General features: G+C 50.3%; 1 protein-coding gene across 1 annotated transcript in view; it reads right to left on the bottom strand.

Annotated features, from left to right (window-relative positions):
- Positions 1–15176, bottom strand: part of ZC3H3 (zinc finger CCCH-type containing 3) — a 344144-nt gene that overhangs the window by 37868 nt on the left and 291100 nt on the right. The window contains exons 11-12 of the mRNA XM_074943734.1: positions 14164–14348; positions 6815–7017 (exon numbers count right to left, since the gene is read on the bottom strand). Of these exons, the coding sequence (XP_074799835.1) occupies positions 6815–7017; positions 14164–14348 (388 nt within the window). The remainder of the gene's footprint in view (positions 1–6814; positions 7018–14163; positions 14349–15176) is intronic.

Below are 15176 nucleotides of genomic sequence, written 5' to 3'. Positions count from 1 at the left end.
TAAGTCACCAGGAAGATATAAATTAAGAAGGTTAAAGCTCCTTTAAAAATGGCCTGAAATAATTTTCTGTACACAAAAATGTCCTGGCTTTATATCTGGTGACCTTTGAGGGCTATAAGCAAGAGCTGAGTATCCCACTGGATGGCTGAGAATCTCAGACTCATAGGCTGTAAGGCCAGAAGGGACCATCATGATCATCTAGCCTGACCTCTGGCACATCCCAGGCCACAGAACCTCACCCACCCACTCCTGTAATAGGCCCAGAACCTCGGGCTGAGTTACTGACATCCTCAGATCCTGGTTTAAAGATTTCAAGTTACAGAGACTCTACCACTTACACTGGTTTAAACCTGCAAGTGACCTGTACCCCATGCAGCAGAAGACGACAAAAAAAAACCCCAGGGTCTCTGCCAATCTAACCCAGGGGAAAATTCCTTCCTAACCCCAAATATCAGTTAGACCCTGAGCTTGTGGGCACAACCTACCAGGCAGATACCTAGGAAAGAATTCTCTGTAGTCACTCAGAGCTCTGCCCACCTAGTGTCCCAGCTCCAGCAGTTGGGGATTTTTGCTACTGGCAGTCGCAGATTGGCTACATGCCATTGTGGGCAGTCCCATCATACCATCCCCTCCAGACATTTATCAAGGTCAATCTTGAAGCCAATTATTTTGTCCCCCACTGCTCCCCTTGGAAGGCAGTTCCAGAACTTCACTCCTCGGATGGTTGGAAACCTTTGCCTAATTTTGAGCCTAAACTTGTTGATGGCCAGTTTATAGCTCCCCTCTTCAGCAGTGTGAAGTTCCCATGATTAGACCTTCAGGGCTGAGAGATATTGGACCTTTAATCAGTAACTACTGCCATTCCTGCCTCCCAGAGCAGTTGAACTGGGGGGCTGTTGGTGTCAGATGGCTGCCTGCAGTTCCCCAAGGCTGTAGGGATGTTAGAACAAGGCTCAGGGAGATGGATTAGTGAGTAAAGAGAAGGGAAGGTGGCCAAAGCGGCATGACAAATGCAGTTCACCACTTATCTAATAATCAGACATACATGGCAACACACCCTACTGGGCAACCTCTTATGTTCGCGGACAAGCTGAGGTGGGTTTCCTAAGTGTGGACAGAGCACAGTTCTGCTCCCCCTTGACAAGACAACCATCCACCATTAAACATGGGAGTTTCTGGTCTTGAGTGGTTGCTGAGGATACACTCACTGTGAATGAACTGAAGTTGCATCTGTTGCAATGTTGCAATGACAAAAGTTGCATCTCTTCTGCCAGCAAACCTGGTCCATTGTAACTGGCTGAGGAGCCCTTCTGTGCATAGATCACCTTTGAAACGCAGTTCTCACTGCAGGCTGCATGCTCCGGGAGTGCAGGGATAGGGCAGCAAATATGGAGGGGAGTCCCCCGCCCAGTCCCTTGGTGACAATCACAACCAGAGGACTGCCCCACCCCTCCTCCCCCAGCCCATGTGCCAAGCAAGGCCTCTGTGCTTTATGGATCAACGGCATGGCGATCACTCCATCTCCGGCAGGAGAACACACTCCCCCTCAAAATGGTTTCTATATATCTGCAATTCCCTGTTAGCCCCAACACTCACGCTTTCTCCAAGGAGTCTCCAGCCGCCCCACCAGCCTGTGCGCCTCACTTCCAGCAAGGGACTGCCCCACTGAAACTGGAGGAGGGGCGGGTGTCTGCCTCAGAGGGAAAGGAATGTGGAGAGTGGGCTACCAGTTACATCCTATTGCACTTGGATCTCCTACCCTCGCATCCTGTCTCCTCCAGCTCTGGCAACTCCCGTCTGGCTCTCAAGCACAACCACATCTCCTGACACGGGCGATGCCGATTTCCAGGGGCTCTGGGGCAGACAGCGCTATGAAAGCTGTTCCCTCGTCTCCAGAGAAGGCAAGCGGGAAACAATGCGTAAGACACGGTGCGGTCCGTCACAGCCAACGCTTTCACTAATGTTGGGGGAACACAGGGAAAGAGGAGGAAGGGGCCAGATAACCCATGTCAAGAGCATGCGTGAGCTCTTTATTCTACGGGGATGGTGCTTCCGCTCGAGAAGCCAAGCCAGAGCATCAGCTACTTTTTCTCTGTGCGCTCTCCTCCTATGATGACCAAAACCAGGAGTTAGAAAAAAATGCTTCTTTCCCCTCCCAGATACCCTTTCCTCTACTGCATCTTTACCCTCCATCTGACACCCATTCCCTTGACCCACTAGAGGCTGAGTTACTCCAGGCTGACAAGTGCAATTCATGGCATTTCAACAGCTTTCTTTCTGCGGATTAATTGCTCCATCTTCACGGCAGAGATAAAAAAGCCAGATTAACTCACTGGTTCAACAGCACTTCCCACAGCAGACAGCAACCGCCCTGCCATTGAGATCAAAAGGAGTTGAAACGGGGCCAAGAGGAGGAAGGAGGGGGAAGAAATCACTGTGATTCAAAAGGGAAGCCAAGCACTCCTCTCCACGTTGTGTAGAGAAGCCTTTATAGCAGCAATGATCCTTGCTGAAAGGGCACCGGCTGCCCTGCGCGCCCATTGCTTAGCATTTCAATAGCATGCAGCCAAGCAGCCATTCTTCCGAACACACATGCTCACCAGTGACCTAAGGAATATGTTGCTAATCCCAGGAATTCTTTTCTCCCAGACATCAAGATGCCTTGAAACTTCCCAGCCTTGAAGTGGGTTTTACACTTTACTGCCATGCTGATCATAGCTCCGAAGTTCCATTAAGCAGAAGAGACGTTTCTCTCCAGCATGGGAGGCTGGAAGGGGGCTCACGTGACCTTTCGTGAGCTGGCTCTCATTGCAGTCCCTCTGCCCACACAGACCCAGGGTTATCTCACTGCCATTAGACACGAGATACAGAAGGCACTGCAGAAGCATGACACGGAGCAGAGCGGAAAAGTTAAAGAAATGGATTTGTGCTCCTGGCATGCCTTGTTTCCCTGTCTCCCTTCTCTTCGTACAGACCCAAGCCTTGGGCCATCCAGTCCAGCCACTGCATTTGGCACGACTGGCTCCATAAATCCTTCCGGCTGTGCCGAGTTTTAGGCGGGTATGAGTGGGTGACCTCCAGAGGGCTTTCTCCATCAGCAGCCAATGGGTGGAGTTCTCCAGCATCCTCAGGAGGCAGCTCAATACTCAGTTCCCTTGTGGGTGTTTTAGTGAACTGGGTGGGTTCGCAGCGTGTTGCTGGGACTTCTCAGGCTGTCCCCGCTCTGGGATCTAACTGGGGCATGTGGCCAGTTTGCTATAACCTACTGGCCTCATTTTCAAAGCTTTGGAGCACCACCCAACTCCCACCGACTTAATGGGAGACTGCGGGGCTCAGCGCCTCTGAACATCAGGATACCGCTGTACACGGACTTGGATACCTAACTTTAAGCACCTGCTTTGGAAAATGTTGGTTTCATTTTCTAGATCAGATACTACAGAAAAAGGTGCAGGAATGAGACACATAAGCAGCCAACGTGGCAGAACACAATTTACACCCCTGCTTCCTCCTAGATTAAAAGACATCTGAGTTAGGTCTATCCCACGCACCCACCCACCCCCAGACGCATGCCAAAGGGGACCCTCAGCACCCTGACACAGTGGCCAAGTAATTCCAGGCAGGCTAAATTGGTATTGGCATTGCAGGAGCACCCAGAGCCCCATTGTGCTAGGTGCTGTACAAACACACACAACGAAGAAACAATCCCTACCTCAAAGAACTTGCAATATAAGTAGGTTAAAAGGTGCCTCCTGGCTTATGTCCTATGCTGCATTCTGGGCCCCCTCTTCTCCCTCTTGCTGCCCAGTGGAAACACTTTTGCAGCTCTGCTCCCTTCTCATTATCTGACACACACAGCACACGCTAGGGACCTTCAAAGAGTGCTAGAAAACCGAGGGACCTTCTTGGAGACAATGTCCGTAGCCCCGGAGTTAGCACAGTGTCATCCCTGGGGGCTGTTTTCAAACCTGGGTGCCGACAGGTAAGTGCCATAATTAGGCAGGCCATTCCCCATTTTGGGTAGAGATGGTCAAAAGAATTCAATTTTATTACCACAGAAAGTTTATCTCCATTTTTGCTTGTGGACATTTTTAATTTTTGATGAAAATTTTCAAAATTAAAACAAAAATGTGTTTTGATTCAGTTTTCGATTTTAGTTCAAAATGAAAAAATATTTTTACTTGATTTTTTTCTTGAAAACCCCCCAAACATTTCACTGAAATCAGCCTATCTTCGCAAAACACTTTGATTTTGACAAAATGGCATTTTTCAGCGAAAAAAGTTTTCAGTTAAAAACAAAGTTTTGACAGTTCTAATTTTAGGGTCCTAAATGGACGTTTGAATCTTCGGCCCCCTGTGCCCTCCCCAATCACCTCTCCTCTTCTGAAGTACTGCAGTGTGTGTCACACACCAAAAACAGCATACTCGGTTCATCTCTCAAGAGGAGCTGGGCACTAAGTGGGAGTAAGGAATCGCTCCAAATCTCCAAATGACTTACTGGAGACAAAATGAGAATTAAAAAAATATACATATAAAGGCAAAATCTCCTGCCTCACTTGGGAAGCTTTTGCCAGTCACAGGAGAGTTGGCTGCTTTGCTGTTTCCAAGACATCGCATTCCAGCCAGGGGAACGGGCTGAATGCGTTCTGAATGGAGTGATCCCACCCAGATGGTGCATTTAATGGAGATCTCATCCCTCAATTTCGACCTAGGATTATCACCATCATCTTTCACTTCGAGGAAAGTCTGGTTCCCTTTTGCGTCTCTCCGCCTCCCTTAACCTACCACACACCTGATCACATAGCACAACAGACCAGCTGTGGAAATAGGCGCTGGAACTAGTCGTGCTCATGCACCCCCTTGCTTGAAATGGTTTCCATTATATACTGCAGGGGTCGGCAATCTTTGGCACACGGCCCATCATGGCAATCCACTGGTGGGCCGCGAGATGTTTTGTTTATGTTGACTGTCCGCAGGCACGGCCCCCTGCAGCTCCCAACACATGCCCACGGCCTGCGCCGCTTCCCCCAGCTCCCATTGGCTGGGAATGGTGAACCTCGGCCACTGGGAACTGCGGGGGGCCGTGCCTGCGGAGGTCAATGTAAACAGAACGTCTTGCGGTCCACCAGCAGATTACCGTGATGGGCTGCATGCCAAAGGTTGCCAACCCTGATATCCAGGGTTTACCGTTTGGTCAATGGCTCTCAGCACCCTCACTATAAAAATTGTTCCAGCGCCCCTGCATGTGGCTGCGTCTAAATAAAGAACCTTTCAAGGAAGAGGTTCAGACTAAGTAGAAATTATTCCAAGAGAAATGTGTGTGTTCCTCCCTTTTCCAGGGAAAGGGAGGAGGGCAGGGGAAAATACTGTAACCCCACTCCCAACCTTGAATCTCGATGCCTTGATGGCCGGGCTTCTAGCAGAGGAGAAATGGACAAGATTCACTGAGGAGCCAGCCAACATTGCTCCCATATCAGCAGCTGGGTGACCCTTAACTCGCATTCCTCTCCGCCTCGGGGCTGCCTCGTGTTAGTCAGCAAGTTGATTTTGGCATTTGAATCAATTACTGCTGAAAGCCCCACCCACCACCATTTTTATTCTTAAGTTTCTTAGTCAATGTCACACTGATGAAAGATGCATGATTGACGGCCCTGGAGACTGGAGTCTTGGGTTTATCTAAAGGTGAGGGACAGCCTGGGGCAGCAGCATAGCACACTGCCCTGCCCTCACCTCTGAAAGGGCCCCTCAACTCCTGATGGGTAGTCCCCAGGATCCAGTCAGTCCTTGACCGAGAAGGGGGGAGGCAAGGGGAACAAGAAGTGGTGCTCATCTTAGTGCTATGCATGGTGTTCCACATGGAACTGGACTGAGACCCTGGTCATTTCATACAGGCCCAGGAACTCCAGAAGAGACTCCGTTTGTTCACCTCCTATTTTACTGCTTGCTTGCACACTGAACAAGGGGCTGTTTCTCTTAACAAAGCAGGCATTGGCCCCAGTAGTAAATGCTGGGAGATTTGTAAGGGACAGCAAAGGGCTAAGTAATTTTCTGAACTACCCGATCTCTATCCTAATTCTGGAGAGAATATACCCTGGTCTCTCCTCCTCGCACACACTGGAAGCTGATGAGTTAAAACAGAAGGGTGCTTGACTGGAGCTTATTATGGTGTGACCACAGAGCTGGGACTGCAGTTTGGAGACGTCATTCAAGGTAACATACGGGACTAGATTTTGGGAGGGAGGGGCCTAAGAAAGCAGACATGCTGCAGACGCAGCGGTAAGCTCAGTGCATGCCGTTTGAGGGAATGTGGTGGGGGAATGCGTTACAGGTGCCTTTCATCTCCGGACACATGGGTTCTAACCCCGGCTCAGGCTTCAAGTGAAATTTATTTTATGGTGCCCAGTGGACTCTTGGTCCCATCAAAACACTAGCATGCTGATAGTAGCTTCTCCCTAAGGCCTGGGTTTCGAATAGTCTGGGGGCTGCTGCAGGTCAGGAGTGCAGTGCACTGGCAGAGCTGCGTGTGTCCCAGGAGCGGACAAGTAGGAGGAGCCGAAGCCAGGGTTAAGGGGCGCTGACAGAGTTGAAGCAACAAGCCTGAAGGGATGCGTGCCTGCACCATCCCAATTCTACTCCAGTTCTCCCCTTTGTGAATTCACCCAGCCGGGCCGTCCCTCGTCCTGGGGGCATACTGTGCCCAGGGCAGGGGCAGCTAGAGAAGTGCCAACTGGGACATGGCTCTCTCTCGGCTTTGGCTGATGAACCACAGGGAGCCCCAGAGCTTGTGAGAATGCAACACAGAACAACAGCCTTGTACCTGTATCCTCCCCTGTCTTGTCTCTGTCTGCGGTGTGTGTCACCCCTCTCGGAGAGGTAGGTGACTGGAGAGAGATGAAAGATGGGAGCTTCTGAAGTCTGCTGCATGCTGGGGTGTCTGTGTCACTCCGAAACTTTACACCCTGCTCTGCGCTGGAGGGTCCAGGAATCTCCCCATCATCCTGAAGGTGGGCTGCATCCCTCCTAAAAAACACATCCATATAAGTATGAAAACAACAGCGAATCCCATGTGAATCAGCAAGAACATTAAAATAGGTTCTAGCGAGGTAAGACTCAGACGATAGAGATGAAGAGACTCATTAGCTCTTCTAGCTACCAGGCAAGGATTGTTCCCGATGGTCTACTTCCAAAGGTTTTGCCTTCTCCAGTTTGAAATGACCTGAGTGATGCCATGCCCGCCCCTTCACCTGGAGGATGATCCCACAGCCTGATCCATCCCACTGCTAGTTTCTCTTTGGCTGGCCAGATCCCCTTACTCCTATTTACATCCCAGAAAATCCCCATTCTCCCCTGAAGGAATTTCCGCCCTTTGGATATGTGCTTCTGAGCTTGTGGCCAGGATCACCTCCGTTTGTTTGGGTCACAGATCTGAGCCAAACAAGAAGGGAGTGGGGAGCGGATCTAAGGTAGCACGGCTGGAGCATGAGGCCTGGGGGTGAGCCAGGTAAGGGACAGGTCTGGCTGTATCAGTGTTCTTGATTCACTGCTCAGTGCACAGATGGCTAATGGGACATTTTATCTAGCTTGACATCTACACTGAGGGTGCTAATAAAGGGCAGGGGAGAAAGCTGGAGCAGTTTAAAGCTTCTCTGAGCCCAGCATCTTCTCTCTCTCGGGAAGAGGCTGCTGCTGGCCTTTCCAGGAAAAGGGGATGGAAAGAGCCATGCATAGCTTGCCTCCCCGCTAGCCAGCTCTGCATTTCGCATTCCCACCTAAAAGGAGCAAGGAAATATTTTACACCTCACTTGTCCAGGGGCTGGGAGCTGGACGTCATTCCAAGCTTACTGTGTCACCCTAGATAGCTTCGCAGAGCCCTCTGCACATTCACTCCCAGGTGCTACCATACAAGGAAGGGCCTTGTACTGCTGTGATGTATCTCGGGGCCGGATACAGAGAGTGCTGGTGCTTTCAGCTCTGCCCGTCTCCAGCCGGGTGACTAGGACTGATTTGGGGGGAGAGAGGGGAGAAATGAGCATGGCATAAAAACCTGTATAGAACAGAACAGAGATTGCAGAATCCTGGCTCTTGGAATGACAGAGGGGCAAACCACCAAATACATCTAGTCCCTTCCCCAGGACTCAGCACAGGGTTGTGTCATATGGTCCACTTCCTAGTGGTTTCCCCCATCTAGCGTCAGTGTCCATAAGCAATGAGCTTCCATCACTTCCACGGTAGACTAGTCAGTGACCCGTGGCCAGGAACCACTACAGAGGAGGCCACACTGCCTCGGCACAGGATGCCGATGTGGGGAGAGCCACACACCCAGTGCAGGAGGGACAAGAGGAGGGAGGCAGGGTTCCCTGCCCAGGCTCTGCGTGCTGGGCTGATCCCCGTTTCTCTCTCTCCCGGCTTAGCTACGTTGTGGGGTTTGTGCGTAGGAAGATTCTCCCCGGCTGAGCACCCCTCCGCATGGAGGGACTGCACTGCCGGCTCCCAGGTACCTACTGGAGGTTGTTAACAAAACATTCCAGAGGAGTGACGCAAACGGCAACAGAAAAATACGAACGGAGATGGAGCCAGGAAGTGCTGGGAGCCACAGCACTGATGGGCCCAGACGACAGGCTGCTGACAGTGATGGATCAAGCAAGTCCTGCCAAGAGGGCTGCAGCTGGAATTAGTGTTGTACCACCCTGCCCCCTTCTATTCTAGTCAGGTCTATTAGCTCTGCCCTTAAAATGACTGTTTATGCAGGGCTAGGCAGCCCCAGGGTCGAGTCCTTTATCCCTAAGCCCTGGGTGCAATTGCAGACTCAGTAGCAGCCTGTGGAGACCGATATTCCTAACACAGAAGACACCATTCAGTTTGGGTATTGAAGGGCACCATTGTAGGCAGCGCTAGCCAAGAGGCTAAGGCATGACTGAGTCTGAACACTGCCCTGTCCCCACTAGAAGCTGGACTCCCCAGACAGCTACACAGAGAAGCCTGCACGGCTGCTGCCCCTTCTGTTCTGAAAAGTCAGCACCCTGGGTTGACATCTTCACCAGCGCTACCTTAACTGACAAAAAGCCGCCGCCCATGGCTGTTTCTGGAGTCGCTCCCTAGATTTCACAGCAAACACTACAGGCAAGAACAACCCTCTCTGATCACTTGCCTGGCAGTGGCTGGGCTAGGACTTTGACTTTGCCAAGCTTTGCACCCAGTACTTGTGTCGGCACCGTCCCGGAAACACCAGGAGAATGAGTAAGGCCATCCCATGGCTGAGACGATGACATGGGGAGGCCAAAAGTATAACTGGGTTCAAAAAAGAACTAGATAAGTTCAGGGAGGTTAGATTCATCAATGGCTATTGGCCAAGATGGTCAGGGACGCAACCCCATGTTCAGGGCGTCCTTAAACATCTGACTGCCAGAAGCTGGGACTGGATGACAGGGGATGGATCACTTGATAAACTGGCCTGATCTGTTCATTCCCTCTGAAGAATCTGGCACCAGCCACTGTGGGAAGACAGGATACTGGGCTAGCTGGACCTTTGGTGTGACCCAGTATGGCCGTTCTTATATGAGCCAGACACATGTCTGCCCATATGCAGCCTGACTGAACCAGCCTTCCCTTTGCCCCACCCTGGGCACATGCAGCTAGGAAGCCGTAATACGTTGTGTAGATATTGTGGTATCTAAGTGTAACCCACACACCTCCTGGGTGTGGTGTTCTGTCCCATCTAGTGGCACAGAGATCACCCAGAGAGAGAGAGAGAGAGAGAGATAAAATGAGTTTGCTGTACCCCCTGAGCTAACAGCCAGTTAGCTTTTAAGTCATGCTGTAGAGGCTCATGCACTAAGCTCCAGAGGTCCCCGGTTCAATCCTGCCCGCTGAAGACCGGGGTCTGGTTGGCGTTATATAATCACCTCGCAGCAATTAATCAGTGCTGAGTTTGCCTTAATAGCAATATTCTCATAGCCTCCTTTGTTCCTGGCATGATTTGTTTCTTGTGTTTGCTTCTCGCCCTGCCCTCTACTTTCCTGTCCCAGGTCCCTAAGTGAGGGTCAGTCCTAGGAAGATGCCATTGCTTCTGGGAGAGAGGAAGCTCCTGCACTTAGCCCTGAACATGATCAGGGACAGGCTCCATCTGGTCTCCTCTGGGAAGGTATTCCACTGCTGGGGTCCCACTGCTGATAATCCTCTGTCTCTTATTATTTGTATTACCACAAGCGCCTAGGAGCCCACTGTGCCAGGCACTATGCAGACAGAATAGAAAGACTGGCCCTGCCCCAAAGAGCTTACAGTCTACGCATGAGACCAGAGATGGATACAGACGGATCGGAGGAGGAATGCAAGGAAACAATATTGTCCCTTGCACCCTAGGCCCATATAAGCTTCCTCAGGCTGGCCTATAGCTGACCTCAGTTCTGGTCCGACAAGACCATTTCCCACAGAGGTAAGAAGCTCATTCTTCACATTGGAACAATCTCCTGAGTGGAGGCTGCTAACCTGTGCATAACAGTGGGATGGGTATTGTGATGTGGATTCATATCCAATGATGATACAGAGACAAGACCCCCCCAAACTCGGATGTCCTCAATCTCAACACAAACCTTTTCCCCTGCAAGGAAATGCAAGTGCTTTAGCCACCACGCCTGCCTACCAGCCAGCCAACTCCCTGCATCTGAGTAATTCAAAAACCAGGCCAGCTTCCTGGCTGTGGCTGATTCTGGAGCTCCTGCATTGGGGTGGAGGTGTTCAGCATTGTACCGATCGCCCAGTCCCCGGCTGACAAAGTGTTAATAATTCTCGTCTCTATTACAATTCAGGGAGTTAACAACACTGGAGAAACCTCTGGGTGCCAGGCTTGGTGGATTGCCCAGTTAGGTAGCTTGCAGCCACACAGCATTATTAAAATTGAATAATCAATAGACCCCCCCAAGGGCACATAGGACAATGACCTCAACAAGAATCAGATAGTCATTTTATGCTGATAGTTGCTGATGTGATTAACAAAGTACCAAGCAGAACAGCAAAGACATTCTGCACACCTATTACACTTCCACGTCCTTCTCCACCTCGGCCTCCCCTAACGGCTGCCTCTGCATGGGTAGAAGGGAGGCAGGCAGTTGCCCCAGATCTCTGATTGTTGTCTTTTCCTTGCCTTAACTTAGAGTGTGGAGTGATCAGGATCTAACACTCATGTTCTGCGCTGGCACACAGGAAAGCTGGGTTCGAGTCACAGTCCTACTACTTCCCAAGCAGGCAGAAGTGCCAAACAAGCCTCGGAGAGGAAGGACAATCTTGTTGTTATGAGAATTGGGAGTTCTCAGGTCAGTTCCCATCTCTTACCCAGGGTGATGCAGGAAATCTGTGGAAGTCACTTCCCTTTTCTGTGCCTCAGTTTCGCCATCTGGATAATAATATTTCCTTGCCTCCCAGGAGGAAGTCAATAAATCCATTAATTTTGGGGGAGGTGCTCAAGTACTAATGTAGTGAGAACCAAAGAAAGGTCTGAGATTCCACCAACCTTCGGCCCCCATGGCAGGGGATGGGGTGCTTCCTGTCGCTCCATAGCCCCAATCTGATGAGCTCCAGCAGGGACACAGCAACTCATCCCCACTCCAGATCAGAGAGGTCAAACTGCTCTTCTTTTGGCAAGTTCTTTGATCCAGACCCAGGGTGTGGGTGATGCTATTTATTTATTTATTTAACATGGAGTGATTTAAGTGCATTTGAAACCAGAGAACTACAAGCACTGGAGAGAGCCAGACGATGCATGGCTCCAGCCCACACAGCCCTGCCGCTGCATTTCAGCCCTGACCTACAATAACCTGCTGGAATGCTCTGGAGCGGGGGCTGCCAACGCTGCCAAACTTGGACAGCTCTGCGACAGGACCGACGTGTCCGAGGGACTGGGAACAGGCTGCAGAGCTCATTTTCCTTCGTCCCTAACAATAAAGGTGGCAGCGGGTTTGGTCTGACAGCGTGAGATTTCCCACAGGGAGAGAAGAGGCCTGCAGAACAGACGCTGTCCAAACACTTGTGGAAATGAGCCCCGACGCGAGAGTGCACCGGACCCAGATTCAGAGGGCACAGCTGTCCTGCTGCATGAACTTGCTTGACAGTGGGGAGATGCCGTCAGCACAGAGTTAGCATTTGACACCTTCGCGGCAGGAGCAGGGACTTCTGGACACCCACGTGCATCGGACACACTGGTGACAAGAGGAAAGTGAAGCTGAGCTGGTCACCCTGCCTTTCAGGAAGAAGTGGGCTGCAACGGGTGTGTGGTAAAAGGGGTGGCATGGTGGGGGCATTGAGTTAACACACAGGCCTTCCACTTCAGCACAACTCTGTGCAAACTTGGCTTGGGTCCTAAACCAGGGACAGTTTTGAATTTCAGGAGCCCAGAGACTCTGATACACATGAAGAAAGTACTGGATAGCTTGGCAAGACTCGCCACCTCTGCTCAGGGCCGGAACATCTCTCAAGCACCTTCCAGGTGAAGATGCCAATGTGCCCAAACTGCAGAATATAAACTACACAGACACACAGGGAGCACTTCACCCATTGATGAAACAAAGCCCCTGTCATAAATATAAAGGGAAGGGTAAACCCCTTTAAAATCCCTCCTGGCCAGAGGAAAAATCCTCTCACCTGTAAAGGGTTAAGAAGCTAAAGGTAACCTCGCTGGCACCTGACCAAAATGACCAATGAGGAGACAAGATACTTTCAAAAGCTGGGAGGGGAGGGAGAAACAAAGGGTCTGTGTCTGTCTATATGCTGCTTTTGCCGGGGATAGACCAGGAATGGAGTCTTAGAACTTTTAGTAAGTAATCTAGCTAGGTATGTGTTAGATTATGATTTCTTTAAATGGCTGAGAAAAGAATTGTGCTGAATAGAATGACTATTTCTATCTGTGTGTCTTTTTTGTAACTTAAGGTTTTGCCTAGAGGGATTCTCTATGTTTTGAATCTAATTACCCTGTAAGGTATCTACCATCCTGAGTTTACAGGGGTGATTCCTTTACTTCTATTTACTTCTATTTCTATTAAAAGTCTTCTTGTAAGAAAACTGAATGCTTTTTCATTGTTCTCAGATCCAAGGGTTTGGGTCTGTGGTCACCTATGCAAACTGGTGAGGATTTTTACCAAACCTTTCCCAGGAAGTGGGGTGCAAGGGTTGGGAGGATTTTGGGGGGAAAGACATGTCCAAACTACGTTTCCCAGTAAACCCAGTTAGAGTTTGGTGGTGGCAGTGGATATTCCAAGGACAAAGGATAAAATTAATTTGTACCTTGGGGAAGTTTTAACCTAAGCTGGTAAAAGTAAGCTTAGGAGGTTTTCATGCAGGTCCCCACATCTGTACCCTAGAGTTCAGAGTGGGGGAGGAACCTTGACAGCCCCACTCCAGGGAGGGAGCCAGTAACAGCTCACAGGGGTGCTACGTATTGAGGACAGGAAAGCAAAGAATACAGCCTCCACTTGGAACTCCAAGAGTACAGGTGGACAGAAAATAATTAGCCAGGACATCAGAGCCAATACTCCTGAACCCTGGTCAGGCGTTTCCTAACTACAGGTGGTTGGGGGCCAGTTTTACCTCTCTCCTGAAAGACAGTAACTCTAGTAGCACACTGCCTGTTGGGGTCAGTGCTAACTCAGAGCTACTAATCAGCAGCTGTTTCCTGGGCAGCTTTCTTGGATGTCTCCCGCCCAAGCACTGACTTGACTTGGCTGAGAGGATCTGTCGAGGAGCAGCAGCCCCAATCTGTTACACACCTTGTATAAAGCACTTTCAGCACTGTTAGACATACAATCACTAGCCCAGCACCGCAAACAAAGCTTTTTGCTCTCAGCCCTGCAGAGTTAAAGAGCAAGTGGTAGTCTCTGAAGTCTTGTGGTACCTTTGACAAAATGGCTAGGGGTGTCCTGACGTTTGGGCTGTGACGGTCAGAACTCAAAAGGTGCAGCTTGAATTTCAGGCACCAGAGCAAGTCTGAATTGACGACATTCAGGAAATTAGCTTAGCCAAAAAACCCCAAAGAAACAGGATACAGCCAGATTCCTGAAACTACAGGGTAAATGCATCACACCATGTGCAGATGAAGAGGAGCCCTGATTGTTCCTCTACGAACCACAGATGAAAGGGATTTATGCAAAAGAAAGAATAGGAGCTTTTAACTCCCCTTACCTCACTGCCTCCTCTCCCAGCCTCCTCCACTTCGGTGATGACCTGCCCTGGCTGGAGTCACCTGCGGTGCTGGGCTGTCTGGGGCGATGCTTTCTCTGGGGATGCTGGAGTTTGCACTGGGCGCCCTTCGGACAGATGCCGGTCTTGGAAAAGTCTGGGCACACCAGTGTGTGTTTCTTCTTACACTGAAAAGAAAATTACACAAATTTGTGAAAGCATCCTGGCACTGCAGCTACATACAGAGATGTGAACAAACATAATGCCACTACTCGCTTTGCAATCTATCTGCAAGGAATGCTAATTAATAAAGGCTGTTTCCTTCAGGTGGCACCAACAGATCACTAAAGAAAATGGAACATGAGTTACCTGATGATTTCCTTTCTTCATGCCAAGACATAGCGCTGTCCCTGTTTTCCTGCAAATCTGGTGGGCAGCTCAGACTTGTCCACTGGGTTCCAAATGCCTAGTCATTGAAATTCTTAACTTTATCCGTAGCTAATTGTAAACTCTTGACCATCAGGCTTTCCCCAGGAAGAGGCTATTATAGAGGGACCCAAAGAAGTTAACTTGGGTTGGGTGAGCGGGGGAAGACGTCGGTCCCAGAAAGAAAATTAATAGACAAATTTTCCATCCTGGGATCATCACCTCTCCTCTCAGCTGGACATCTGGGATTCAGGGAGCAGCGAGGAAAAGTGACCAGGGAAGGAGTGATCAGCAGGAAAGAGTAAGTGTTCCCCCTCCTCAAAATTCACCTCGTTTGGGACCGTTGCCTGGAGCGCCTTCCCGCCAAAGAAGGCTGCTGGTGAGGTTTTGATCTGTTATGGAGGGTCCTCACTGAGGGGGGGTGGGGTGGGGGGATGTCAAAACTGCCTCGCCTGCCCCTTCCTACACCGCTAAATGGGAGGGGAATCCAAGCTTGATGGAAGGTGGGTTTTAGAGGTAGTCCGGAGGTGAGGTGGGGCGGGGGGGACTCAAAAAATGGAAAAAAGGGTTCCAGAATAGCAACGGTTGAG

The sequence above is a fragment of the Natator depressus genome, chromosome 2, assembly GCF_965152275.1.
Source record: "Natator depressus isolate rNatDep1 chromosome 2, rNatDep2.hap1, whole genome shotgun sequence".
Taxonomy (NCBI): domain Eukaryota; kingdom Metazoa; phylum Chordata; order Testudines; family Cheloniidae; genus Natator; species Natator depressus.
The sequence above is the reverse complement of the archived record's forward strand: the minus strand, read 5'-3'. Positions and strand labels throughout refer to the sequence as shown.